The following is a 26,528-nucleotide window of genomic DNA, read 5'->3' as shown; positions in this document are numbered from 1 at the left end:
TTGGTCTCACACTTGGAATTTCATTTTGCTGCCTCATATATAGTACCAAATTTATCCCTAGCTTAACTTTGCTCAAGTTATTAGAGTTTTATCAGGCATGAATTTCGAGTAGTGCTATAAAAGATTCATGAGATGAAAACTATGATCTATATTAAACTAATAATTTATGGTTCTTGAGCACCTTACGGGTGAAAATCACAGAATACTTTAAAACATTCATGAATCAAGCTTGGCACCACTGCAGAGCTGAGAAGTATTATCTCTACGTTGCAGATGAGGGAAGTAAAGTGAAATTAAGAAAGTCACCCAACGTCGCCAGGTGCTGGAGGAAGCGGCGCTGGGAACAGGAGCCGGGCAGACATTGCCACAGTGGATTTATGTGCACAATGTCTGTACACACATCAAGCAGTACAGACTCAGCCTGGAGAACTGTGGGTTTCTGAGTATTGATTTAGCCAGTGAGAGCCATAAATTCTCATAATGTCTCCAAGAATTTAAATTTTCTTTATAAAGTTCATTTTAATTAAAGAAGAAGCCCACACACTCCTCTAACTGAGGGATTTCTAAAATCTGTGGAGCGTGGTATTCCCTACTATCAATACATCTGAAGACACTCATCCATAGTATAAAATACTCCTCCTAAATCTGAATGAGCTTTCTGGGACTGATTCTGCTGTTGAACAGCACAACAGGAAAAGGTGGTTTTTTCACCCCAGTACTGCTGCTGGAACTTTTTGTCCCTAAAAGCAGATATGGAGAGATACTGGGAGAGTCAAAAGTGTCATCTGGTGATACTTGATACATTGCTTCAATATATTCAAATCAATGTTTCAATATACTCAAAGCAAGAATTATTTAACAGCAACTGTAAGGTGTGGTCATTCCATCCCATTTTATACACCCTCTTACTGCATTCCTGGTTTTTATCTGTTTGCAGTGCACAAAGCGTGCTGGTTTGTTTCTTTTCTTTTTTTAAAGTATTAGTAGGGCATAACATAACACTAGTCTTTAAGATAAATTATTTCAACTTTAAATTGGGGGGGTCCAGTCAGGCATAGGCAGCTAATTAACACCTATGTTTTTGAGCACATAGTGAACTAGTTCTGTTAAATTAAGTGCCAAGATTCCCTCCATATTCAATAGGGAGAGAAAAATGCCTAGAAAAGCAACTCCAGAGGGAGGTTCTGCCTGCTTAATTTAGATTGTCCCTCAGGAGGCTCTCAAAGGCACCTCACTTTCCCCCTGGCTATATATGGAATTTATCTTAGAAGGACTGGTTCAAGAGGCACCCAAAATTTAGGTGTAACTAGCTACCCAAGTTTGTTGGATTGGATTTTGTATTGGATCCACTTTGTCACCTGAGGCTGATCGAATTACTCATGGCAGTAATTTAGGAAGTCCCAAACTACTACTAGGATAAGAGGAAACAAGTCAATTGGTTTCCACTACCTGACCCTTTCTAAAAACTGATAAATGGGAACCACAACCAGAAACCAAGGTTATTGTTCTCTGGAGCTTAACTGGAAGTATTGGCCTGACAGTTGAGTCCCTGTATTGTTATCTTGACAGAATGGGAACTGAAGACCTCATTTTCTGCTTGCAAAGGGAGGAAAGGGAGCTCCTGGAAAAAATCACTGGAAAAAATCACTAGTCTCATGATAAAAGTTCAAGTTGCACGAGTTATGTTTTTCTTCACTTGCTTTTCTAGTAGGTTTATAAACATCTCACAATCAAAATTACTGCCTCACACACTTTATTTACTCTTGTATAGTAAGTGTGATCACTACTCAGCTTTTTGCATCATCCTTGTGTTGGGGTGATACTAATTCTTTCTCTGTCAGCGTGAATTTATGCCCCAATGACACTGACATGAGAGCCAAATATTTAGTTTACACAAGAACAGAGAATCAATTCCTGTGGCTCGTGGTATAACTGACTTTGGCCCCGTGGGAATCTCCAAAACTGAGACAAACTCTTTGTACCCTCTTGCAAGGAGCACTGGTGTTGCTGCCTCTCTGAAGACTAGTCTAGCTCAGCAGATGATAACCAATGCTCTGTTGCAAAGTAGTAGAAAGTGTGTGGAGTGGCCTGTGAATCAGAGGTGACAATACCTTACCTGAAATCACACAGGCCCAGTCACCCCCAGGGGCTTCATGCAAACAGCTGTCAGGGTTTGTGTGAAGTCAGAGAAGCTGTGAGACAATTGCTGTAGACACTGCACTGGATATTTAAATTCATGTGCCAGTTGATATTTAAAATCTGTGCTTGATGTCTGAGTCAGTAAATAATAATGTGTACGTTGTATCCTCATAAAGAGCAGTTTCATTGGGTGACAACTCTTGCTGTGATCCCTCTGTCACAGCAACATCCTACCTGTGTTTCTAAGTGCTGACAAGTTATGGTGTTTTGTTGCAAGGTAAAAACTAAGTATCTCTCAATTCGGAATCTCCTTCCCTCTGTCCATCCTGATCCGGCTGAAGAAAACTTAACATGGGAGTTGTGTCTGGCTCCTGCATTTTGGCCTGGTTCCAGCAAAGCACTTAAGTGTGCTCTGCAGAGCTCAAGGTTAAGCATGTGCTGCTGTCCTGCTGGATCAGAGCCATGGGGGAAGAGGAGGAAAGTTGCTCTTGTCATATTTGGACTGTGACTGACAGTTTGGCCTTTACTAGTCATATAAAAATGTGATTTATTGTAAATCTGTTGCATTAATGCCTGCACGCTCCATGCACTTTCGAAGTTAAAGGAAGCTGTTTTCTAAAACAGAGTGTCTCCCCCTCCTGGGTGTTAGAAGATTTTACTTATTTATTTTCCCTCACTTGGTTATGCATTGTCTTTGTGGTGTTACCTTGTGACTTGTGTTTTAGCCTCTCCTCTTCCTCATATCACTATCTAGACTGGACAACTGCTCTACAACAGTGATCAAAGACAACATTAACTCATTGTCAGAGATGTTTACAGATCCTTGCAAGTTATACAGTCACTAAGAAGTTACAGAGCGTTCCTTTAAGTAAATGATTTCTTACAGAAGTACCTAGTCTGTACTCCTAAAATGGCCTGCTAGTTAACTGAGGGATCAACAAATTTTACGTGGAAGCTGGGTAAACACAGGTGGGAATAGTCTTGTAGAATGGGAAGGATACAGAATCCAAAGTAATCTGGTGAGAAAGCCCTGGAAAAAGCTATACTGAGGGGGCAGGCACAAGTGTTGTGATAGTATCTACAAGGAACTCTTCATGCTAGATTCTGGTTTCTCTATCATTCACTAAAATTACTTTTTGTATGGGAACTTTGGCTGAAGAGGAAACTTGGCTTTGAACCCACAGTTCTCAAATGCTCTTAAATAAGGTGCAGAGGATAGAAACTAGACAAGTGCTGCTTCTCTCTCGTTGCAGGTGGTGCATTTCTAGTCTTGGAGCTTGTCTGGGAGCAACTCTGATCTTTGCTTACAAAATATTATAAAGTTATTTCATATTTTTATCTAGGTGAAAGTAAAGAAGACTGACAGCATATAGAACTGAGCAGCAGGTACAAGTTCTTTGTGAAGATGGGAGAATTAAAGACATCAAATATAGCACAGATTCTGGCAGAATTTAGTTAATGTAAAACTTATGCCATTTCTACTGATCTTCAACTGTGTTGAAAATGCCCTTTTTTCATTTTCCATTACAAAAAAAATTGTCTTTTACCGTACCCTTGCTGTATCTTTGCATGTAGGCTGTAATAACTTCAAAATCACACAGATTTTTCTTGTCCTTTCTGTGATTTTTCTTTTCAAATAAAGTTTTGTAGCATAACTACAGTAAGGGTGTGGATGTGTTACTATGGCCAGGTGTAGGAACCAAGTCAAAAGTCCTTGTTATTATATGGCCTTTCTCTGTAGGGATCTGTTATGGTGTGTGTGGCTGCTTTGGAATGTTTTTTGTAGATTGAAGAGCTTGAAACTCATAAGTTGTTTGTGAATTGCAATTCAGTAGAACAGTTTCACTGTAAAAACAGCTAGTTCAATGACTCTAGAACCATAGCATATGGTTTGCAACTCTTTAACAGGACAGTATATTCTTGCTTAGAGTATGCATGAATGAAGAGCCAACAAGTTTCTGAAAACTTCTGTTATTTCATGTAAAAACCAGAGTTAAATTGGTATATTATGTCATTCACAAAAAAAAAAAATTGTCCAATCTTTCTGGCCTTAAGGAATAGTGAGGCATTTTACAATGTATGAAAAAGTATAGTTAATTTTTTTACTGTATTAAAAAATGACACCACCGATTCCCATGGTAATTTCAAATTAAAACTGTTATTTCGTGGAAAAATGTATTTAAATTATGTGACAGAGAAATCTGTATTACTTTAGGCAAGCAGCCAATTTATGACTTTTAAGTATATTGTCAAGGCAATTTTATTGTACTCATGAGAATATTTGTGCTGAAATTATGCATACTTCCCTAAAAGCAATAAGTTTTGAGCAATATTTAACTTAGAGGTAAAGAACCAATTAATATTTGTACTGCTAAGTGTGCATTTTTTTTTTGCTCTTCATGTATTTACCCTGCTTTAATAATAGATGAAAAAGAGTTATCAGTAGGATTTATGAAGTGTCTCCAGATAAACTACTCAAAAATTTTATAATAAATCCAATGAGAGAGATCTGAGATGTATGGAAAATACTGCTCATGAATATATCACAAATCCTTTAAAAAAATAAAAAAATGTGATCTCAGGTCTAGTTCTCTTAAGATTAGTGTGGAAGTTACCACTGTTCTCAGAAGACAAATTGGAATGTACAGTGTATTATTGTAGCCCAAATTTAGATAATGACAGTAATTAAAAGGCTTGATTTTTGCCTTTTTTTACATTAATGTGTTTCAGTCAGTGAAAATGAAATGAGTTCTGGTTGTCTATAAAAGAGAATGCAAGCTAATTACATTCCCTGTAACATCCCACCATTCTGTTATAATGTTATTTAATAAACATTTACGGCGTGGGTTGGAAGTCAAAGCAAGTCTAATACTAAGAAGCTTAGAATGAACATGATTGAATTCAAATGGGACCGTCAACTTTACATGGAAATCCGTGATTATGCAATAAAATTCATGTAGTGAGTCCTTGATACACACATCAGAAAATCTCCTAACAACATTGGGAGCTGAATATTAGCTATTTTTACTCTGTTTCCTTTATAAAATTAAATGGAAACATTTGGAAAATCTTCTATCAGAGACTAAAAAATCCCAAACAAACCTACAAAAAGTCCCAGAACAAACCAAAAAAGCCCAACAAAGCAAGAAAAAAAAGAAAAGCAAACCCAACCCGAAACATACCACCACCACCAAAATAAAATAAAATAAAATAAATAAATAAAAGCACATGAAAACCCGAACAACAAAACAGTGGCTTTCAGGCAGTGGAAATGTTTGAGTATTTTATTCATAAGCCCTTGAGCAAACATAAATCTGCTTAGATCAACTAATGGCATGCAAATGAAGTTCACTTAAAAAAAAAATAGTTCCTACTCTGAATACTAACTAATACCTCATAGAGAGACTATAAAAAATCTTAAGCATCTGTTGGAGTTAATTGGGGCGTACTCATGAAACATATCTCTTTTTTTGACGTGTGCTATAACCTGCCTTTTTCATGGCAGAGGATGAATTTCAGCATGTTTCTTATAATGTAACTTCAGCTTTTTAAATTGCTTTTTTCCAACTGAAATTCTAAACCCTAAGTGTTCTGTAGGTTAACTTTTTAAATTATAAGTGGTTGAGATCAAAACTGTGCTCTGAGACATGTCTGTGTAGGTCCTGTAAATTCTAAGTAGGCAGCTCCTATATTTTTTGGTTATAAGCAGAAGGGTGGAATAGCTTCCAAGATATACTTTGCATTTCTTTTTCCTATTGGTGAATTTTTTATGGACTCCCATTTCTTCTCCATATAAGTCCAGAGTATATTTGTATATTTGCCACAGGATTGTCAGGGACATGAATCCCCACCTGCAGGTCTTTCTTTCTGTTACCATTACAGGTATCCTACCATGAGTAGCTTTCCAATTTGTGTACTCTAATGAGTAATCTAAATTTGGTGTGATGAATCTGGGAAAAATAACACTTATGACACCATGAGATTTGTTTGTTTAAAATCAGTCTGGCAAAGCATTTAATCATGGACTTTTTTACTGCTCAATAAAGCAGTTAATCATATTTTAAAGTACAAGTCTGGATCGAACTGCATTATTGAATCAGATCCTTTGAAGTTCACTGACCTGTAGTAAACTGGGAATTTCATAGATGGCTGTACAATTAAACTTTGACTTCAGGAGGCATTTAGGTTTAAATTTCTCATTAGAAAGTAATTTCAAAGTGAGTTTTTTTCCTCCTGACAAATGCAAAGAAACTGTGAAGAAGTTAAAGAAAAATCTTATTTTACAATTAAAATCAAATTCTTATGCACAATTTTTCTCATTTTTTTCTTTGCTTCAATGAGAAGTATATTGATTCATAGCTGCGTGGTCAGTTAATTTTTGAACCTTCAATAAAATTTCTTTCACATTTTCTAGGTTCTATTCATATGGAAAAAAAAAATCTGTTTTTTTTTTTTGTCCCAGTCTTCTGAATTACCTTTAAAAAGCTAAAGGGAGACAGAAACATGGATAGAGTTATGTTCTATAAAATCCTATTAGTACTGAAAGCTCACTCTGTTGATGGTTAAGTATTAAATTTGGCAACCACTGAATCCTTTTTCACACCAATAAGTGTGAAGAAAGTGACTTTTATGGACGGTAATAGAGACAGAATCACAAAAAATAGATACTGGGAGTCCTATTCAATTACCAAGAATACCCCTCTGCTTACTGTAGTGTACTCATTACTGCTGGAATGATGATTGAGATTCCCAGTTGCCATATATTGCCATGGCCCCACTGGAGTCTGCAGTACTTTTTTCGTTCATGTTATTTGAATGTTTGCCTCCAGATCTGATGATATAAAACAATATCTGATGATATAAAACAATCTGGGAACTGGAAACTTCATTTAAATTTAATTCTCAGTATTTATATAAAAAATATATTTTACAAGCTGAGCTTTGCTAGGAGCACTACAATAATATATGAGTATTTATCTGTCTTGTTCTGTATTGGATATGTTTGTAACATTTTCCAGAGGAAGAGAGCAAAGAGACATATTTTAAAACACAAATTCAGGGGCCTACGTACATTATCACTATCAAAAAGTGGATTGAGGCTCTTCTTTGAGTATCAGATTCCAGCTATGCCTCCTGAGGAATCTGCTCCCACAGTCAGACATGATTAATCCTTCACTTATTGTGGATTTTGGAAATTGGAGATTTGAGAAAACCCAGTACTCCTCTATCTAGGCTTCATCCTTCCACTTTACTCTCAGGATTTTGCTCATTGTAAGGCTGGAGCAGCATGGATATCCAATGTATTTAATTGCTTCCTAATATAATAGACTTTCCTGCACTGGGCTTGGTGGTGGTGAGAACTTTGAAAGATCAGGTTTTATTCTCATGACTCAACTAAATCTGACTTGGGAGGTCTGTAGCCAGTTTGGAACTGGAGTGTTTCATCCTGTGAGCAGCAACCACATCCATCTGTTTCATCATGTAAAGACCAGAGACAAACACTTTGATGGTGATGGTCGATGTATATCACGATATAACAGAGCGATGTTTTGCATGGGTGGTCTGAATGAGAGGTTTACACGGACACACTACACAGACAGCATCTCAAACCAACACTTCAGCCAAACAATTAGGGTACAAATGATGTATGCAACATGGTCGTACAACTGCACATCACACATACATGATGCAGAGATGGCTATGGAAAATACTCACTTTTTCACTTGATTCTGCTTCCTTTTGGCTTCTGCACCCCTTTGGTGCATAGCAGGGAAGTAGGTATTTGTGTTTAGTGGAAGAAATTACACTGACTAACAGACACAAGCATTTTACTCATAAATTTATCATAGACTATTGCTGAGGAGACTGACAGACAGCCACTACAAATGGTGTATTAAACATTTAATGAACCCAGGCTGAACACCTGTCCCTGTTGAAGCAAATGGAAGTTTTGTATGTTAATTCTTTTGCATGTTTAATTTTTTTTTTTAAGTGCCGTGAGGTTTAGAGGGGACAGCATTCTGTGCTGGTTTCTAGTTGCTTTTTAATCGCTTAGTAGAAAATTAGAAATGATGCCTTAAAGGGAGCATCTTTTTCCTTTATGCAATTACTTCATAGACATTAGAGTTCACCACGAGCAAAATATGGTGCTCAACAGGGGCTGAGGAGGAGGTGCCAGACCTGGTTTCCAAATTAGTAGATGGTATTTCTAGAATGTGTATTAGTGCAGCACATCTGCTATGCTCTGAAAAAGAGGTACATCCTGGTGTGTGTGCATCTTAAAACTTTCTAATAGTACTGTCATCGTTATCCTAAATCATCAAAGGAGTAAAACAGGATTGTGGATTTTGTTTAAGGCTCTCACATAAAAACAACTTCCAGCGATTTCCATTAAACCTCCTGATGAGTAGGAAGTATTTGTGTGCAGTAAATATCAGCAGTAAACTAAATGCACTTGCTTGGGGAACAAATTCATGTACGTGAGCAACATAAGGGAATAAAATCCAATCTTGTAACAAGATGGCTGTGCTGTGATTTACAGTAGTGTTCAGTTACTGTCTTTAAGAAACTAATGGAACCACCAAATGTTTGGTGGCTACTCCAAGGTGTGAATAAGGTTTAGTGTGAGGATGTTATGTCCTTTCTTCGTCTGAAGTTGTAGAATGAAAGCAATGAGATGTGCAAATCATGTATTCTGATCCAGACCAGGAACAGAATCCCAGTGAGAACTTAGGAATGGGATTTGAGGTATTGAAAATGATACTATTGCGAACTGACTGTTTCTTATTTTACATATGCATTGATGTGAATATTTTATATATGAATTGCAAATGAGTATTTGTGGCACGAATATCGATGGCATGGATTAGAAACATAATTTTAAGTCGGTTTAAAATAACTTTTTGGTGACTGAAACTGGGGGAAAAATGCATCTCTGTTTAATTTTTCACGTGGAAACATCTAGCCCCCCCATTACTTTCCCCCGTCAGTGAAGCATTGGGATGCCCCTGGCGCAGGATGCCTCGCGTGGGGCGTGGGACTCGCGCAGCGCCCGCGGCCTCCTCAGAGCCCCGCGCTCCGCCCACCTGTGATGCCACAGTGAGGAGGGGCTTTTCTTCTGCAGACTCCTCCCTCGGAATCTCCTTCATCACCATGGCCACAGCCTTATCGGCCGCCCTAGCGCCTTTGCCCTACAACAGCGAAATCAACAATGGCTCCAGTCAGCAGCGAGCGGGAACCGCCGCCCCCCGCGCACACGCACCCCAAACCATCCCGGTGGGACACCGGCGGCGCCTGTGGCTGGAAGCGAAGCTTGGTCATAAGCAGAATACACACACACTGGTGCAAAACAAGGATAATAACAAATTATCTGTGAACCCGGCAGTTAAGGAGGCAGTTGGGGTCTAACCGTGGTCTGGTGGCTCCTTAGAGTTGCCCCAGTGAAGTCAACAGGAATTCGGCATTGCCCCGCTGAGGCAAGACCTGCTGGAAGTCCTCTGGTGGTAGGATAGGATCCCCATAGGATTAAGGGCTGGAGGATCAGCCCCTTCATTTAATTTTAGTTACCCCAAAATTTATATCCAAAACACCTGATTTTTTCCATTTGATTTGGGTTTTTTTGTTTTTTTTTTGTTTGTTTTTTCCCCTCAAAAATAGCATCAAGTTGATTTTGCAAATAAAGCACAGTTCCTTGTGGTTCACTGAGGCAAACTCTCCCTGAAATTTGAATGTATAATCTGGACCCACAGTGTTTATAGCTCTAGTAACATTTTAAAAAGCAATTTACATCATATAAACAGTCTGTGTTTTTGCTAAAAGAACATATGGAGCCAAATCCTGCCGTCATAGACATTGCAACAGCTCTCCCCAAAATGATCATTGTTGTCGAACTTATTGCGAGGATTCTCTTTTAAAATTTCACTTTTCTTAAAACTCACTGAATATATTGTAAATATTCAGGACAACGTTAAGATATGCTAACATTATTTAATATATATTAGCCAAACAAAAAAATGCACCGTTATGTGCCATGCTCTGTTTGATGCTCCTCATTTTTATTTAATGAGGATATTTATCATCTTGAATTCTCATCGATTTCTATCTTATCTTTCATCTTATTTGATCTCCACCTCTTGCAAGTCACAGAGAAAGTTGGAGTGGACATAAAGCATCACAGCAGAGCTGTGTTGTGCCAGTGACCACGGGCATGTCCTTATTATTATACTTTAAAAGCTTCCACTGATTTCCATGGAAGTTTTGACTGTGCACAGAGTGCAGGATCTGGCTCCATAAAAGAAGTATTTTACACTGGACTTAAATATATCTAAATACTTAAAAGTCTGTTAACAGAAGGGGTGCTTTAGTATGACATCATATCCAAGAATTACTTTCACTAGCAGTGTATTCTGTGTCAGATAACCCCCTGCTATTGCTTATACTGAGCTACACGATGTTTCAGAAAAAATTCATCAGTTGCAGGTAAAACCATTACGAACTATTGCAGGTTCTAAACAGACTTTATTAATTGTCAGGTCAATATTAGATTAGCTTGCTTGTGCAACACATCACAGGTACCCTACAGAGAGTTCTTTGCATGCTGCAAGAAATTCTCAGAGCAGAAGTGTCACAAATGATAAGCATGCTGGATTTGTGATGCCTTTGATATCCAAAGAACTGCAAAGTCACTGTAAAATTAAATACATTAAGTTCAATGAGAATTACTTCTAATTGGTAAGCATATCAAAGGTTCTTGGCCAATTACGTGTTTGTTCATGATTCATATGACATATTCCAGGTCTATGAAGCTCGTTTCCAGTATGACACATGAGCTATCGTTAGCTAGCACTAACAGCATGCTACTGGATCTTTACAAAATGTGGTCCTTTTGTGCTGAGTGATAGAACAAAATAGTTTATCAGCTAGAGAGGATGCATTGGAAAGCATGCAGTGCTTTTTATTTCTTGCAGAGTAAAAACCCACCAAAGCAAAGGTCAGGTCACTTTTTTGAAGACAGAGCCACTTTTTCTTCAAGGTTTCACCTACTGCCTGAAAAGAGTCATGATACTGGTATTAGTGCCTGCTGTTAATCTTCCGCACACGTACTGCAAAACCCTGGGAGTAGTTGACAACATATATAAGATCTGTCTCATCAGTTTGAAGTGGGTATGGGACAATGGGGAATGGATACCTCTGTGCTATTTTTTATGTGCAGACTTTGTATATTTGCCAGTCGAAGCAAGTGGTTCGATGCTACCTTATTTTTTTTTTTAGTAGATCTTTCTTTTAACTTTCCTAAAAGATTGTGTGTAAGGTTGACTTATTGCTGGCTACTCAACCTATGGTATGTAAAATATGGTTTTGAAACTAGAACTTAGTAGCAATTTCCTGGATACCAAAGAGAAAGCCAATGCAGTGGAATAGCTTAAATTCTCAGATTCTGCTGGAGAGATACACAGGTGACCAATTCATTGGAAAATGCAGTTTTTTATTCTGATGATATGGATATTTTTGTCCAATGTAAGGTATGTAAGCTGGAAAATTTTGGTCTCTATTCACTGTAGTGAACACTATGTAGTCAATCCTTGCCTAAGACGTGATTAGGCAGAAGAATTGGAGAGCAATAAAAACAGTTCTTCTATGGTCAGGACAACCTTGTTATTGTTGTGAACTGCAGTTGAAATGAAAATCCCTAGCACATTTATTGCAATAATCATTGAAGAATTATTATATTTTTCAGGTGCTATTTACTTGACCTCCTTCAATATTAAGTGCTGTTTCTTAGCAAACAAAAATGCTATATGAATTTATCTGGTACAGTAGTTTATTGCTCAAACCCTGTAATTCTGGAACAGCTAATTTTACACTTGCCAGGACTTTAAAATGAAAAGTTTTTTGATAGTGGAGATTTGCAAGGTAAGTTACTTTCTCATGTCAACATCAATTTAATAATTTAGTAAATAAATTTTGTAATTCCCTATTTGTTTGCAATATATAGATGGAAAAAACTGTGATGCAGAACATGAAAACCCATGTACAAATCAAGACAAATGTGAATTGATGATGGAAAAAATATATTATTTGTTTTAATGGAACATACTTCTTGAGAAAAACTGAGAAACACACCAGCATTTCCTTATTTAATACAATAAAATGCAACAGTTCCTTTAGGTGGTATCTCCAAAGCAAAATAAGGAGTAGAGTTAGGAGTATTCCCTTGATGCTAAATATTTATAAGACAATTGGCTTCAAAACTTAATAACAATTTCTCTAGGTTTATCTATAATGGATAGGAGTAGGTATTTCAAAACGAGTATGATGATTTAGTAGGATTTTGTAAGGAAATACTCTATTTTTTGGAAGCTGCTGTTTCTGAATAGTTCCAAACTCAATTTTGTACCAATCACACTATTTAGATGTAGTTCTTAGTAGTGAGTATTTAATGAAATTACTGTAAGAGCATATTAATGTAAATTTCTAGGACAGCAGTTGTTTTTTTAATCAGTGGTGCATACAGGTTTGTAACCATGTTCATGTACAACAAAGCTATTCTCCTTTAAATACATGGGACCAACAGATCATCTTCAGGTCATGATGGGCAAATGAGTTAGAATGAACACATGGTCAGACTTGAGATATTACTATATAGTGAAATACTATATAATTCTCTAATTATTTTCTTCACTATTGTGATTTGCAAATTTGTTCTTCTATATGAAAAGCCAGTAGCCAGTGTTTTGTAAATGTTTAACATTTTGACAACAGTATTTAAACTGAAATGATTAACTGCAGAACTTCTTTGTCATCATCTAGGCAATCAAAGGATTTTTATTTAAATCCATATCATTGTTAGAAGTTTGTTCTTGACGAATATTAAGGTACTTGAGTCCCAAACTCACTTTTCAGGAATATTTATACCACCTATTCTTGTGAGAAAGTGAACAGAAAGAAATGGAGCGATTAGATTTTTCTTTTTTTAAAAAACTATGTATACATCGAGAAAGAAATTCTCTCTTTGTATAGACCTGTGCTGTTCCATTTATTTTCCAAGATTCTACTACGGAGTTTCAGCTTTAATTGACACACTACAATGCACCACTATTCCCTGAGCCATTGGAAATCATCTCAACATGGGCACGTCTAAGATTTTGTAAAATAGAATTTTCAAGACAGCTTTCCTTGTAAAGGAATTCGATATAAAAAGGTGTTCTGCAGACAGTGCTGATACAGGTATGACAGAATTACTGATTTCATGTGTCCTCTCTCCTTTCTAGTTGAGGATAAACAAAGTAACACCTTGTTGTTTATGAATACAATGAATATAATTCCATATAATTTATTGATATAATGCTGAAAAAAGTGACTATCTATCCTGAACTTTCCCATTGGGCTATTGAATAGTAGTGTTTAAAAACACAGAAAAACAACAAAACCCACCAGTCCAGGATATCTTGAAGCATCATTCTGCTCTTTAAAAATCTTTAATATGTTGGGAAGGTTTTTACAAAACAAACTTTACGAAAGTTTAGTAATAACTTTAAGCTGCAGTAGCTGTCATCCTCCTGTGCTGGGAGAAAGAACAGACAGAGCTGCTGTATGTGTTGAATTTGGGAGGCTTGGCTGCTCTCCAGATCTCCCAGCAGCTGATGTATTAGACTTACAGTACCAATTAAGCAGCCTATTCAAAATGGCTTTATGCTCCACAAATCTTCGTGGTTTGTGCAATTTAAAAATAACAAACGAAGGGACTAACTTGGCTTTACTGTTTTAAATTGTGCAGTGCTAAGATTTCTACCTCTCAAAATGAGCACACGCAGCTATGCCATGGCTCCAGGAGAGCTCAGGTGTCCACAATACAACAGTGAGCTCTTGATTTCACATAGGATCTGGTGATTGCTTCATATTTTTCCCTCCTCAGGCTTTTCTGTTCATGTTTTCCCCGTATGTCTTTCTTTTAATCTCTACTTTTCTGTTGTTTTCTAGTGATGTTGTATCTTATATATGACTAAAAACAGCGAGAAAACATATGGTGAGGCAGTTCTGTGAACCAATACAAGATTGATATTGAAACAGAAGATTCTGCTTCATCAGAGCTCTTGACAGTTTTTTATTATGAGCTTAATAAAGTGAGGTACATATTTAAGGTCTATGAGAACATAATTCCTTCAGGCAGTGCTCAGTTGACTGTGGTGAGAAAACACATGAACAAGCTCTGTGTCCTGAACTGGGAACAGTGTTGTCAGGGACAGCTTTCAGGACCTGAGCTAGTATTTCCATATTGTACTTGCATCCTTTGGAACCTCTTAACAAGCTTTCTGTTAGGGATGATCCAAGCTCTTTTGACTCATGACCTTTAGGAGTTCATTCTTATAAGATTAGGATGAAACACAGTGTTGGCTACGGAGAAGGAAGCAGTTATAGGAAGGCTTGCCTGAGAAGCAATTTACAGTAAGGCAGCTAAATCCACATTGGCTGAGTTCAAAGTGTGCTACTCCCCTTTCATTCCTTTTTTTTTTTTCATTCTTACACTGATGGAATAACAGATTTCAGTATTTAAGTTCTAATCTGATCTTATCCTACAGTTACAATTGTATGAGAGTTTGAAGATCATTTAAGATCATTTAAAAGGGAAGACTTTACTGCATACAAGAAAATTGGCAAAGGAAGAGACAAGAGCTAATAAAAGGTAATTCACATAAATATACACATTTACCCTCATTGGGTTGTGTCGTGTCCATTTAAAAGTCAATACTGTAGTTAAATTACATTCCAGTTTAAGAAGCATTTGCATTGAAATGGCACTGTAAGTTTTCTGTTAATTGACTGTCAGTAACTGTTGCATTATTTGTGCTCCCTTAAAAATTGTCTAATTCTGGAGCCTGTAGATTGGTTCTGAAGGCCAAGTGGGACAACTTCCAAAGCATCTCTCTACAAGACCCATTTTGCCTTTAAGAACTTGTGCAAACTTATCGTACTTAGTGCATCTGAACACAAATTATGACTGGAAATTAATGCACAATTCTGTCAAATCTCAGTCATTCTCTGCAAACTTGTATGATTCCTTCAGGTTAATAGGAGGAGTAGGATGCAAAACTAGTTTTTTTCCCTCTTAAGACAAAATTTTTTTATTTGGAGTGTATGTTTTGAGCAAGATAACACTCTGTAATGTTGGAACAATAATGATGATGTAAGTGTAAATAGTAAATCCAGCCTGGAATATAGAGAAAGGTTGGTAAGAAGAGGGAGGTCTGGGACAGAACTAACTACTTAAAGGTTGTTTAAGGTTCTGGTCCTTTTCTGAAGCAGTTATGTAATATATCTGCTTGTGATAGAAGGCTTGGATGAGAGGTTTTGCACTCCCTTCTTTCTGTGTGTCATCTTTTAATAAGACCACTGTGAATATGTAGTAACTATTTTTTTAGCCCTGATTTTGTTGACTTCTTGGCAATTTGGACCTTCATTATCAAAGGGGTGAGTCCTTTGACTGCACGATGGTGTATGACTTGAAAAATTTTAGGGAGTAGCTGCAGAATTTCTTTCATCTCTGCTTAGTCTGTGCCAGGGAACTCTGCGAAATCACTGGATTTAACAACTAGCAATTTCAAATTTGTTTGGTAGTCCTCAGCAGAGAGTTAATACTAAAGTATTTTCTCTCCCATAATTTGGATTCATTTTATGTTGACTTCAGTATTATGAGCCCCAGGCGTAACACACACATAACAGAATTAGTTACTATTAATTGCTATGAAAATGCACGTACTGAATTAGAGTAAGACATTCCTCTAGTATTAGGTCAAGTGAAATTCAAGGAGGTCAGATCACTTTGAAAACAAACAATTGGTGACTAATGTACTGTCTGTTGTTTAAATGTGTGTTTACTGCACACATATTGTGTGAACGATGAGTTTTGCTCAGTCACTTCCTCCCAGCACATGATTTATTGTTCTTTGAAGTGGTAGGGGCTTCTCGCCTCCTGCTACACAATTTTTATGGTTCTGTTTCATCAAATGCTCAGAGAACACTGACTAAGTCTGCAGTCTGTTTAGGACAAACAACAAAAATAAATTGAGATGTGGTGGTATTTTATGTGGAAAAATCAGAGGCTTACCACCAATTTCCTCTTACTTAGGAGAATAGTCCTCACAGGAAATGCAGAATATAGAACATTGTTTTGATTTAACTGATGATTACAAGAAATCTGTTTCTGAGCCTGTCTTATAGAAACTGTTTTATGGGTGTAGCAAAAGGGTAATCCTCAGTGAAATTAATAGCTGTGTTTATTTAAACTCAGATAATGGCTTGAGCTACAAAGCATGAGAAAAACATTTTACTTTTTACCTGCTTGTCACAAAAGTTTATAGATGTTGGGAATCTTGTTTTTGACAGTTTTGCTTGGATCTGCTTTTTTATTATCTCTGCCTTTAACTCTGCTGCTGTTAGAGAGGTTCCTGTACTCTCAGTTCTGTTGTCCTAAGAATCAAACCACTAATTTATTGATATTCACATAGCGAAGGCAGTGTTGGCTAGAGAAAAATGTGGAGTGAATCGTGGCACAGCTCAAAAGTTCCTGTTTATCTACAACAAAGAAAAAAACCAAACAAACTTGGATTCAGCTCTTTCCAGAACCTGTTGTGTCTTGATATCACTAACATTTCCTAAAAATAAAATGCATGGATGTGGCAACATAGAACTCTTTTGGCCTCACGTAAAAGGCAGTCTCCAAGTACCTAGTAGCAGCCTGTCTTCAATCTCAGGAAAAATGTGGATGATCCCTGGGATGAGGTCAGTCTGTGGGTTGGTTCTCTTTTTTTATTACTTCACTTGGGACCAAGGAGACTCAGAAAAGTGTATGGTGATGCTTTGAAATATGAGTAACAGACAACTAGAAGCATAACTGTGTCTGGAATATCATGCAATTTCTTTTTTTAAAAGAAAGTGATGCAGGTTCAGATGTTGAAATGGTATAATCTCTGCTTTTCCTGCCTGGAACATAGAAGAAAATATGTGTTTTTTCCAGCATTTGCAGACTTTGTTGTTCTTGTTCCAGATATCATTATAAAACCATTCACTTCACAGTTGTACACCTGTGTAGCCAAAAGGAATTAGGTCCCATTAGCCCAATATTTTCTATCCCTAGATTGTTCAGAGACTCAGCAGACATTTAAAAGGAGAAAAAGAGAGGCAAAGAAATAAATGTAATTTAAAAGATAAAGAAATCTCTTACAGAGCTTGAAGAAGGCTCTGCATGCATACTAATCTGATCTTATCCTATAGTTACAATTGTATGAGAGTTTGAAGATCATTTAAGTCCTGAAACTGTGGTTTTCTGCTGAGAAAAGAACTGACACACCAGTAATGAATACAACAGAAATTTTTATCAAAACTGTTGGAGGGACATAACTGTTGTCTGTTGCTTCCTCTGGCTTTTACATTACCAAATTAGGAGTCCACGTTGCTTATTGTCATGGTAAAGATGGTTTTACTCTTTTTTTGAAAGCCCTTAAGGAAGATATTGCTTAATAAAGGTGAAATAATATTGAATAAGGATGACTGTTCAGACAAACTGTTATTTCAGAATCAGATAAAATTCTGCATACTGTTTTGAAAAATAGGATATGTATTTAAGTAAATGAATTGGTATATGTCTCTTGCTAGGTACCTAATCTCAGAACCACTTTAAAATTGTATTAGTTCTAAAATTACTTATTTTGATTGTTCTGATTTTGTTTATGAAGGAAAACAGCTTGGGCATCAAAGACAGTATGTAATGCATTGTCATCACTATTGACTAGCATGGAAGATTAGGATGAAAATCTCAGGATTTGAGTTCTATAAATCCGGGGTAAACATTATGTGATCAAAATTCTTGTCCTCAGTTAATTCTTTCATACAGATTCTTTGATGATTTGTGTAGAATAATACAAGATTAAATTCTGTTTAGGATTTTTGTTTTTCTTTGGCTCATTTGTTAAACACCTTGCTCAAATCCTATCAAAAGGAATGGAATTTTTTGTCAACATGAAATGCTAAAACGTATTTAATCCCAACATATGTGATTCTGACATGTAAAAGGATAGAAAGATGGTGAGGCAGAGAATGAATGGAACAAAAAAAAGTAACAAAGGGTAGATAGAGGGTTGTGATCTGGGTTTGTTTTGAAGCAGATTACTGTCACTTTCTCATCACCTGTGATAAGACCTGTACATTTTAAATGTATCATACTAGATGATAGGTTTGAAAACAACAGATCAGGATAGTTTATGATTGAAAAATACCTTTAGGACTTATTTTCTTGACCTATGCAAGTTCTTTCCAGTCTCCATTCTGAATGTTGCCAGGATAGATTTAGCCCTTCCTATAATACAAGCATTTGATTCCCACCATGATATAAACATTTGATACCCTTGAATTTATTATTCAAGATAAAGTTTGAGTCCTTTCTACGGTGAACGGAGGCAGAGTAGGACTGTTATAGCACTTCAGTCATAAAGGGGCTTTATGCCGTATCCTTGACCCAAAATTCATCCTGTCTCTCTTGTGCTGTATGTTCTTTGTAACAAAGGGTTCTGAATCTTAGTGTACTTACTTGCTAGAATAAGACTCTATTTTTAACATTGTATAGTAGAATATGTTTACTCCCTTATTTTTATTCCCTAAAAAGAGTAGGTTGCTGCTTATCAGACAATGGCAATAGCAGATGAGGCAGTGTTACTGCAAAATAACTTCATGTCCCTGACCTGGAGATGGCCTCTGCATGCACTTTCAGCTTTAGAATGGTCTCATCTGAAATACTAAAGTATGTTAATGCTGCAAACCCAGCTTTAACAGCATCATATAAAAGCAGCATTAGCAGCATCATATAAACCCATTTAGAGAGGATTATGCTACTGTCCCGTCATTTAGCCCCTTATTTATCACACAATTTGGAAACCTTCAGGATGCAAATTCTTAAAATTGAGGTATTATGAGTGTGCTCTTAAAAGATATTCCTAATTCTCTGACGTGTATTGTTAATGTGGAGAAGGGACTTTTCTACTCTAATATTGCAAGAATATTGTAATTACAAAAATGAAAGCGGAGTGCATTAGTAAATAATTACTTCTAGATGTAATTTGAAGTTCAGCTGTCTTGGACAATTAAAAGCTCATTCTTATCATGGAATCATAGGACGGTTTTAGTTGGAATAGACCTTAAAGACCATCTAGTTCCAGCCCCCTACCACAAGCAGGGACACCTTCTACTAGACCAGGCTACTCAGAACCCCATCTAGCCTGGTCTTTAACCTTTACTGTTTAGGATAATTTTTTAACATAATGGACTACATCAGTTACATTTGTATAAATCTGCTCTTTTGTATATATTTACAAGTGTTCCATATTCTTTTTGGCTTCAGTAGACTTAATTTCATTGCTATATCAATGACAGTGATTAGCATTTGGCTTGTTCTACAAGCAACTGAAAGCAGTGTCTCTATTTCTAACAGCACACTACTGATATCAGTTACACTCTATATTGTTCTGTTTAAACAGGCATTCACCCTCTACTATAGAATGTTTTTTACCTATTTTACTTATTTTTACATGCTTATAAAGTAAAAAGCATTTATTAAAGAAAAAAGAAAATTATGTAATTATTCACTTACTTTACGCATTTTTTAAAATGTGTGCTTTAACATTACCTAATAATGTTTGTAAAAGACACTATATTTTGCACTCCATTTGTGCTTAGGTTGGCAGGTTCCTCTTTAGAAAAGCAAGCTCTCTATTTTTGTTTCTGCAATTCAACAGTATCACAAAGTTCAGTTGTTAACTATCAATTTAGGGAGGGCTGAAAGTCTGCAGTATAACTAAAAAGTGGTGAGTCCACAGTTTTTATAGCAGCTTAATTTGGTTGGTAAGGTAGCAATTTTGTTTAATAAAAACTTTGTATCTACAGCATGATATCTAAGACTAGGTAATAAAAGCAGTTGGTAATGGGAAATGGCTCTTATGGAGAAATTGTTAATTCTCAAGACATCTTAATTAAGATTTCATATGCAAAAAAAGTTAAATCATCAATTATGTTTGCTGTAAAGCTTTCTTAGCTGTTACTTTCTTGGGATGCAAATTATACTACTTGTATTTCAAAACTGGCTTCTGGTACATAGAAACCTCCTTGGATGTGCAGTCACACTAATTAGTGGATTGTGCCTCTTCAGCTGGGATGTCAAATCCAGCACCAGTCTGTCCTGTGTAGTTAAAGCTAAACTAAATCTCTCCCATACCTCAGGGCAGAATAACCTAACGCTGTGGAGGTTAAGTTGCCTGACAATAGCATGACAGCTATTGTCAGAAATATTTCTCCTCAGAGGTTCTGTAAAAAAATAAATCTGCCTCGATCGTGTTGTGCAGTGCTGTATGCTGCTTGTGTCCCCTTCCTCCAGAACAGTCATTTACCACAGACTGTTCTTGAACATCAAAATCAATCTCGATCAAGTGAAAGAGCAGGAATGAGTTAACCACTCTCTGAATTGCTTGCAGACAGCCTCAGTAAATGTGCTTGTTATCAGAGAATTAGCAGACTCGTATCTGAGGGAAAGGGGTGCAGGAGCTTGCTCGTGTCTGCCACTCGTACCAAGGATGTGCCTACAAACACATGGAGGGGAACAGGTAGTTGTGGCAGCTCAGTGTGGCTGAGGTGGGTGTTAGGACTGGGTGTAGAGCATGAGTTGTGGAGTCTCAAATATACGTATCTATATGTACCTTCACTTTGTTTTCTACTCACTGAGGAGAGCAACTGAGCCAGCACAGGGAAAGAAATATTAGTTTGCTGTTGTAGACCAGCAGTAATTCACTGTATTGTCTCCTGATGGATTTAGGAATAGAGTGGCCTTAGATAGCTTTTCTAGTGACAGTGCTGTGACCATCTGAAATCAGTCTATCAGTCAGCACTCTGAATTTTGTATTCACTGCTGCTCCATTTTGCTGTGAAAATCTCATAAATAAGGAAGTCTTGATCCCAAATTCGCTCTTTCCCATTAAGCTTCAGACACTTCATATTAATGAAACCCCAGTGAAATGATACGAAAGATGGCATTGTCAACTCAGATCGTTAAAAACTACTTGAATAAATACACAGGCATATGCTTAGACTGGCAAAGACTGGAAGACTTTTTTTCAGCCCAGATAGCATGAACATAATTGAGGAATAGAAGAAGCTGTCGCAGATGGTGATAGCAGTGAGAGGCCCAGTGACATGTGCTTCAACTCAGAGTTTGCTACAGGGGAGTTACTGAGGTAGGATAACGCACCAGAGCAGCTGCCAAAATCTCAGGCTCCAAGAAACATGCTTATTAACTAATTAAAGTTGCATATTCATAAAGAGAGTGAATCCAATCCTGCCTTCCCATGGAGAGATGTTCATGAGTGGCAAGTGAACTGAGAAATGTGTGTCTCTGTCCCAAGAGATCAGTGCCAGAGAGCATCCGGCAGAGATGTGGGAATGCGGATTTCCAAGAGTGAGGCAACCTGTGGTATTGGCATGGGGTAGGGTAAGGAAGAGTTACCAATAATTATGTAAAGCACATGGGAGGAATGGAAAACACCAGCGCTTTCCTGTACAGGAGGGTGTTACTCGGGCCACAGGGGAGCTGCCTTGTTTGAAATTTGAAGCCATTGACAAGCTGTGATTGATCTAGAAGCTGAACTAAGAGTGTCCACGGCAAGGCCAGGATTTTGGTTTTCCCCCTTCTGTTCACACCTTAACATGATGTGTCCACAGCAAAAAAAAATTAAAGCAGCTGATTCATGGTCAGTGAAGTGGAAAGGATAACTTAGGGCTATTCTCATGCGCTCCTTTCTGAATTGCACTGTCCTCTCATCAGCTACACTTGAGTTTTGCCTCATTTCATTAATAGAATAATTTTTCTTTGGTCAGTAACAGTGCCAATGGTTGAAGAGAGTTTGGCTGTGGTAGACTGAGAATTTATTCTTATACCTTAGTACATGAAAGACCATCCTCTTTCAAATGCTGCTGTGTTATCCTGAAAGTGTTGGAAAAACTCCCTCTCTTTTTCATGCCTCTGTTCTCTGACAAGTGGAGGACTAACTCCTCATGTACCTGCTGAGACTGTTGCTATTTTCTCTAAAGCGTTTTTTTGGTGTTGGCATTTTTGTCAAATGCTGACCTTTTATTTCTTTATTGTCTGTGACAATATGGTTTAAATTTTACCTTTCAAGAGTAAGAACTCAACGATGTTATTAACTGTGCATTATTTCCCCCTATACAGGCTTTTAAATATATTTTTTTGCACTCTCTGAATATCCTGACAATACCAGAGGCTGTGAGTTTTTATAAACTCTATTAAAGATCTGCTTGCATATGTAAAAACATGCACATTTCATAAATTAAGGTAGCTGTATGCTATGAAATACATAGCATACATATGAGATAGGTGAGAGGAACTCAATTGTTAATTAAAATGAGGCATGGTTTTCTGTGCAAATGTGAGCTTTTTAAGAGTGAATGTAAACAAGAGACACACACTGCATTTTGTGATTCCTTCTGAAATTTCAGTCTGAAATTTCCTTGTTTATTTGTAAATCAAAGGCAAGGTGCAGAATTGGTTTTCTGTGTAAAAGAGAAGGATCAAGAGCAAAAGATAGACTTTTGTTTGTCTTGTAGTTGCCTAATTTAGACGTCCTATTTCCAAGTGTGACTTGTTTATAACCATTTCAAGTTAGCCATTTAAGTCTAATGAGAAGCATTACAGATATCACCAGATCAGCAAATTATAGGTGACATTTTAAATTGTTACAAATATTGTGGGAGCTAAGAGAAGAAGGACTTTCTTTCCAAGGTTTTGCAGTAAGACTTTTTGTACCATTAAGAAAGTGGCTTTAAATTTCTGGGCTATGTGATACCATGTGATACAGTAATTTTTAATAGTTTCTAGCTTTTGAGGTTATAGTATGCCTTGTGCTCACCTTAGTTGACCTCATACATAACAGATGTAAAAAGTTTTCTATTTTTTTGTACATCACTGTATCTCACAGGGAATATCCTCTAAGATATATATAGATACATTTTTTATAAATTAAAAGAGTTGGTTCGTGGAATTTGTATTATTCTGCTCACGAAGTGCTCTAGTGCTGCTCTTAAGTGAAGAGCATGTTTGCTGACTACCTGACCTCTCAGCTCAGAGAAAATCAAGCTCTGATTGAGAGACTGAGTTGCTCCCTACTCCTTCCTCATGAAATATATCCCCAAAACCCATCCTGCTGTTCATGTCATCATGTCAGCGCTTCACTTTTCCAGTGGGAGTTGATGGTGCTGAGCACTCCCATAGACAGGGATTTCAGCAGCCTGGTAAAGGGACCTCGACTGATCTGGAGGGGAATGTTTTATTCTGGGAAACTGCTACCTTTCCTCTCCTGACTTCACACTTCAGGTCAGGTGTGATGTGATGCAGAGGGGACTTCATGAATTTTCAGTTTCTGCCTCCCTTCGGTGTCCTTGGGATTCTCTACTGGCCTTCCTCTTTTTTTGCTGCTACTTTTCTGCTTTTTATAGTGCAGCCCAAAAGGCAGCAGAGCACCTGGTACCACAGGAGTGTTCTCTTGTATGTAATCATTCAACTTCAGATAATCACTGTTTCAAGGATGAGCTGTATAAACTCCTCTAGGAAATAATCCATAAAATAGTAATCTAGACTAGTGTTTGACCCTTAATTTTACAATAAATATATCTTGAACATTTGAAATTTATCCTCTGAGAATTACACGTTCAGTTAGTGAGAAATGCTGTTACAGAACTAAAATTACATATTTCTGTTTCACTGTTTGACTAACAGGAGGTTTGTCCTGATGTGTATTGCCCTCTATTCTGTTTGTTATACTGAACATCATACCTAGAAATTATGGGTACTGTTCATAAAGTAGGATGTGAAATATTCTATAATGGAACTGCTGAGTTAGAATTACACTGTGGACCAATAAGGCACAGCTGTGGCTTCTTAGGGACACGTATCCTACTGCAGTAGCTCTTGTACAGTGCTGACATTTCTCCTACTATGTTCATATATTGATTTAATATTATTATTTAGAGAAATATATGGGAATGGTCTGGAATAGTGATCACCTTACAAGGTGATCTGAATAAAGCAATGTTCAAACATGCATTTAGCACTGCTGGGGCCTCTGCTCAGTTAGCACCAGCAGCAGCAGTGCAAGTTATATGGGAACACCCTTGTAAATGTTCTATCCAGATTGCATCTGCCTCTTTTGGCATGTGAGTGGTTGTCTTTGCTTCACTGGCTGACTGGAAAAAGCACAATGAAAAAATTTTTCTTTCTTTGACCCATAACTAAATTTACTATCAATGCCATGCAAAATTATTACAGTAGTTACCTTTGGATCAAATGGGATGTCTTATTAGGTTCAAGTCTTCTAGTTACAGAGGTAACAGAAAAAGATATAGCTCAGGAGGAGACCAGTAATTGAACATCTGGAACTGGTATCTCCAAATATTTTTCAAAAAAGACTGTAACCAAAAGCTGGGGATGCTAATAAACCTAATATGTGCTATATTTTTCCTGAAAAAACCTATGTGAAGTGAATATTTATTAAAATTGTGTGGAACTCAGTCACATTGGTCAATCTCTCTCAGTGAAAAGAAATATGGATCAACTTATATATGTTCAATCAAAATGAATTTCTTATTTTGCTGTTTTTTTTAATAATACCTCTTCAGCATTTTCTACATTAGACATATCTATTTTTAATTTGTTGTTTTGCTGCTTCCAGGGATGAATTCCAAAGGAAAAAAATCGTATCTTCTTTCTCAGTTGTTCATTTTGTAAAAACTACCTAATGTTGGCAGCAAGTGGAATAAAAACAGCAGGACTAGAGGGATGTAAAGGAATTTCTGAATTTTATGGCAAGGTTCAGCGCTCAACAGGAAATCTTTGCAATGCAGTTGTCAGCTCTGTAGTAGAACAGAACCAGCTTCTGAGAGTTCAGTGTTTTTCTCCCTGGGATCCTGGTGGGTGAGTGGATGTGAGAAAACATTTCTGTAAAGGACTATTAGCTTCCTAAAAGTTTTTCAGAGTTGTGAAGGCTGGAGGCTGTATATCAGCACACTGGCTAAGAGGATGCCAGTGTGAAAGACAAAGAGAAAGAAATCAGGGAATGTGGCACAAAGGGTAATGAATAAACACAGTTGTCCCACACCACTTTAAAGAGAAAATATTTTTCCATAGTCCATTTTTTTTAAACTTGTTTCAGATATTAATGTGAAATCATGAGATGGTACTTCTTGCAATAACAGTGTCTGTAGTCTTTTACTTTTTTCACTTATAAAATGATTAAAATAGAAGTGAAGAGCAACAAGAATCATACAGGTGCTTTGTTTCATCCTGGATGCTGGGAATTTATGCTGTAAAATAAGCTATAGAAAAATAATACCATTTTTGCTCTGAGAAATACAAAACAGTTATTAGCTTTTGTACTGTAGCAGTGCAATTACCAACTAGCAGTTATCAAAATGGCTAGAAGTCAGTCTAAAATTACAAATACTCCTATTGTAAGATTTTATACTGCTGCCCATCCATGCTGGTACTGCTGTATTACAAGCCCCTGAGAACACGAATACGGTGTGTTCTGTAAGTATTTCCTGAAACCAAACTGTTGGTAGCTCACAGCAGGAAGAGATAGTTTTGCATATCCTTTCTACTTTTAATAAAATCTGAGAAATGCAATTACAAAACCAGAAACTATATCCTGGATTCTAGTTGAGGTTACGTGTGGCACTCATATCGCAATAAAAGCTTGTCTAAGATATAACAATCTATTTTGACATGTATAAAGACTAAATCTCATACATTTAGTTCCTAAATATAACACCCTGTCTGTAGTTAGGGATGTGATGTAGGCTAGCCCTGCTCTCAGCCCTCAGAGCATTAACCTGGTGGCATTTAGGCAGCGGTTGTGGCTTGGCAATGTAAGGTGTTAAATGCACCCAATCCCATTGCCTCCTCCAGCTATAAGGGGTAGTCACTGAATCCCATAAGCAGGAATTACATTTAGCAAACTAAGTCCTCCTTCTCTTGCTTTAATCAGTTGAGTTCCTGAATTAGTGGAAGCATTCCGAATCTATTAAAAATAAACGTTGAAAGGCAGCCTAAAGTTTGCATTCAGTCAGCACAAAACCATGACTGATTGGAATTTCCAACTTTAGACTAAGCTTGGTTCCTAGCAGCAAATGAAGCTCCTAATTGTATTGTATGAATGATGGGGAAATATCATAATGAAACATTTTGAAAATTTAGAACTGGGAGAGCCTGGAGGCAGCCCCAGTCAGTGTGCACAGCCGCAGCAAGCCAGAGCCCCTGGATGGTAAATATTCCTTTTCAGTTA

General features: G+C 37.1%; 1 protein-coding gene across 4 annotated transcripts in view; it reads right to left on the bottom strand.

Annotated features, from left to right (window-relative positions):
- PEX5L (peroxisomal biogenesis factor 5 like) overlaps positions 1–26,528 on the bottom strand; it is a 108,454-nt gene that overhangs the window by 32,442 nt on the left and 49,484 nt on the right. The window contains exons 2-4 of one of the 4 annotated variants that reach the window (XM_027685884.1): positions 11,119–11,184; positions 9,225–9,329; positions 7,855–7,893 (exon numbers count right to left, since the gene is read on the bottom strand). The exons of 1 other annotated variant lie outside the window; for it this stretch is intronic. In XM_027685884.1, coding sequence (XP_027541685.1) covers positions 7,855–7,893; positions 9,225–9,329; positions 11,119–11,184 — 210 coding nt within the window. The remainder of the gene's footprint in view (positions 1–7,854; positions 7,894–9,224; positions 9,330–11,118; positions 11,185–26,528) is intronic. 2 more of the 4 variants (XM_027685886.1, XM_027685885.1) reach the window with 2 other exon arrangements.

This window comes from Neopelma chrysocephalum, unplaced genomic scaffold, assembly GCF_003984885.1.
Source record: "Neopelma chrysocephalum unplaced genomic scaffold, ASM398488v2 Primary Assembly neopelma1_69, whole genome shotgun sequence".
NCBI lineage: Eukaryota > Metazoa > Chordata > Aves > Passeriformes > Pipridae > Neopelma > Neopelma chrysocephalum.
Note: the sequence above shows the minus strand (reverse complement) of the source record. Positions and strands in the feature narration are given on the sequence as shown.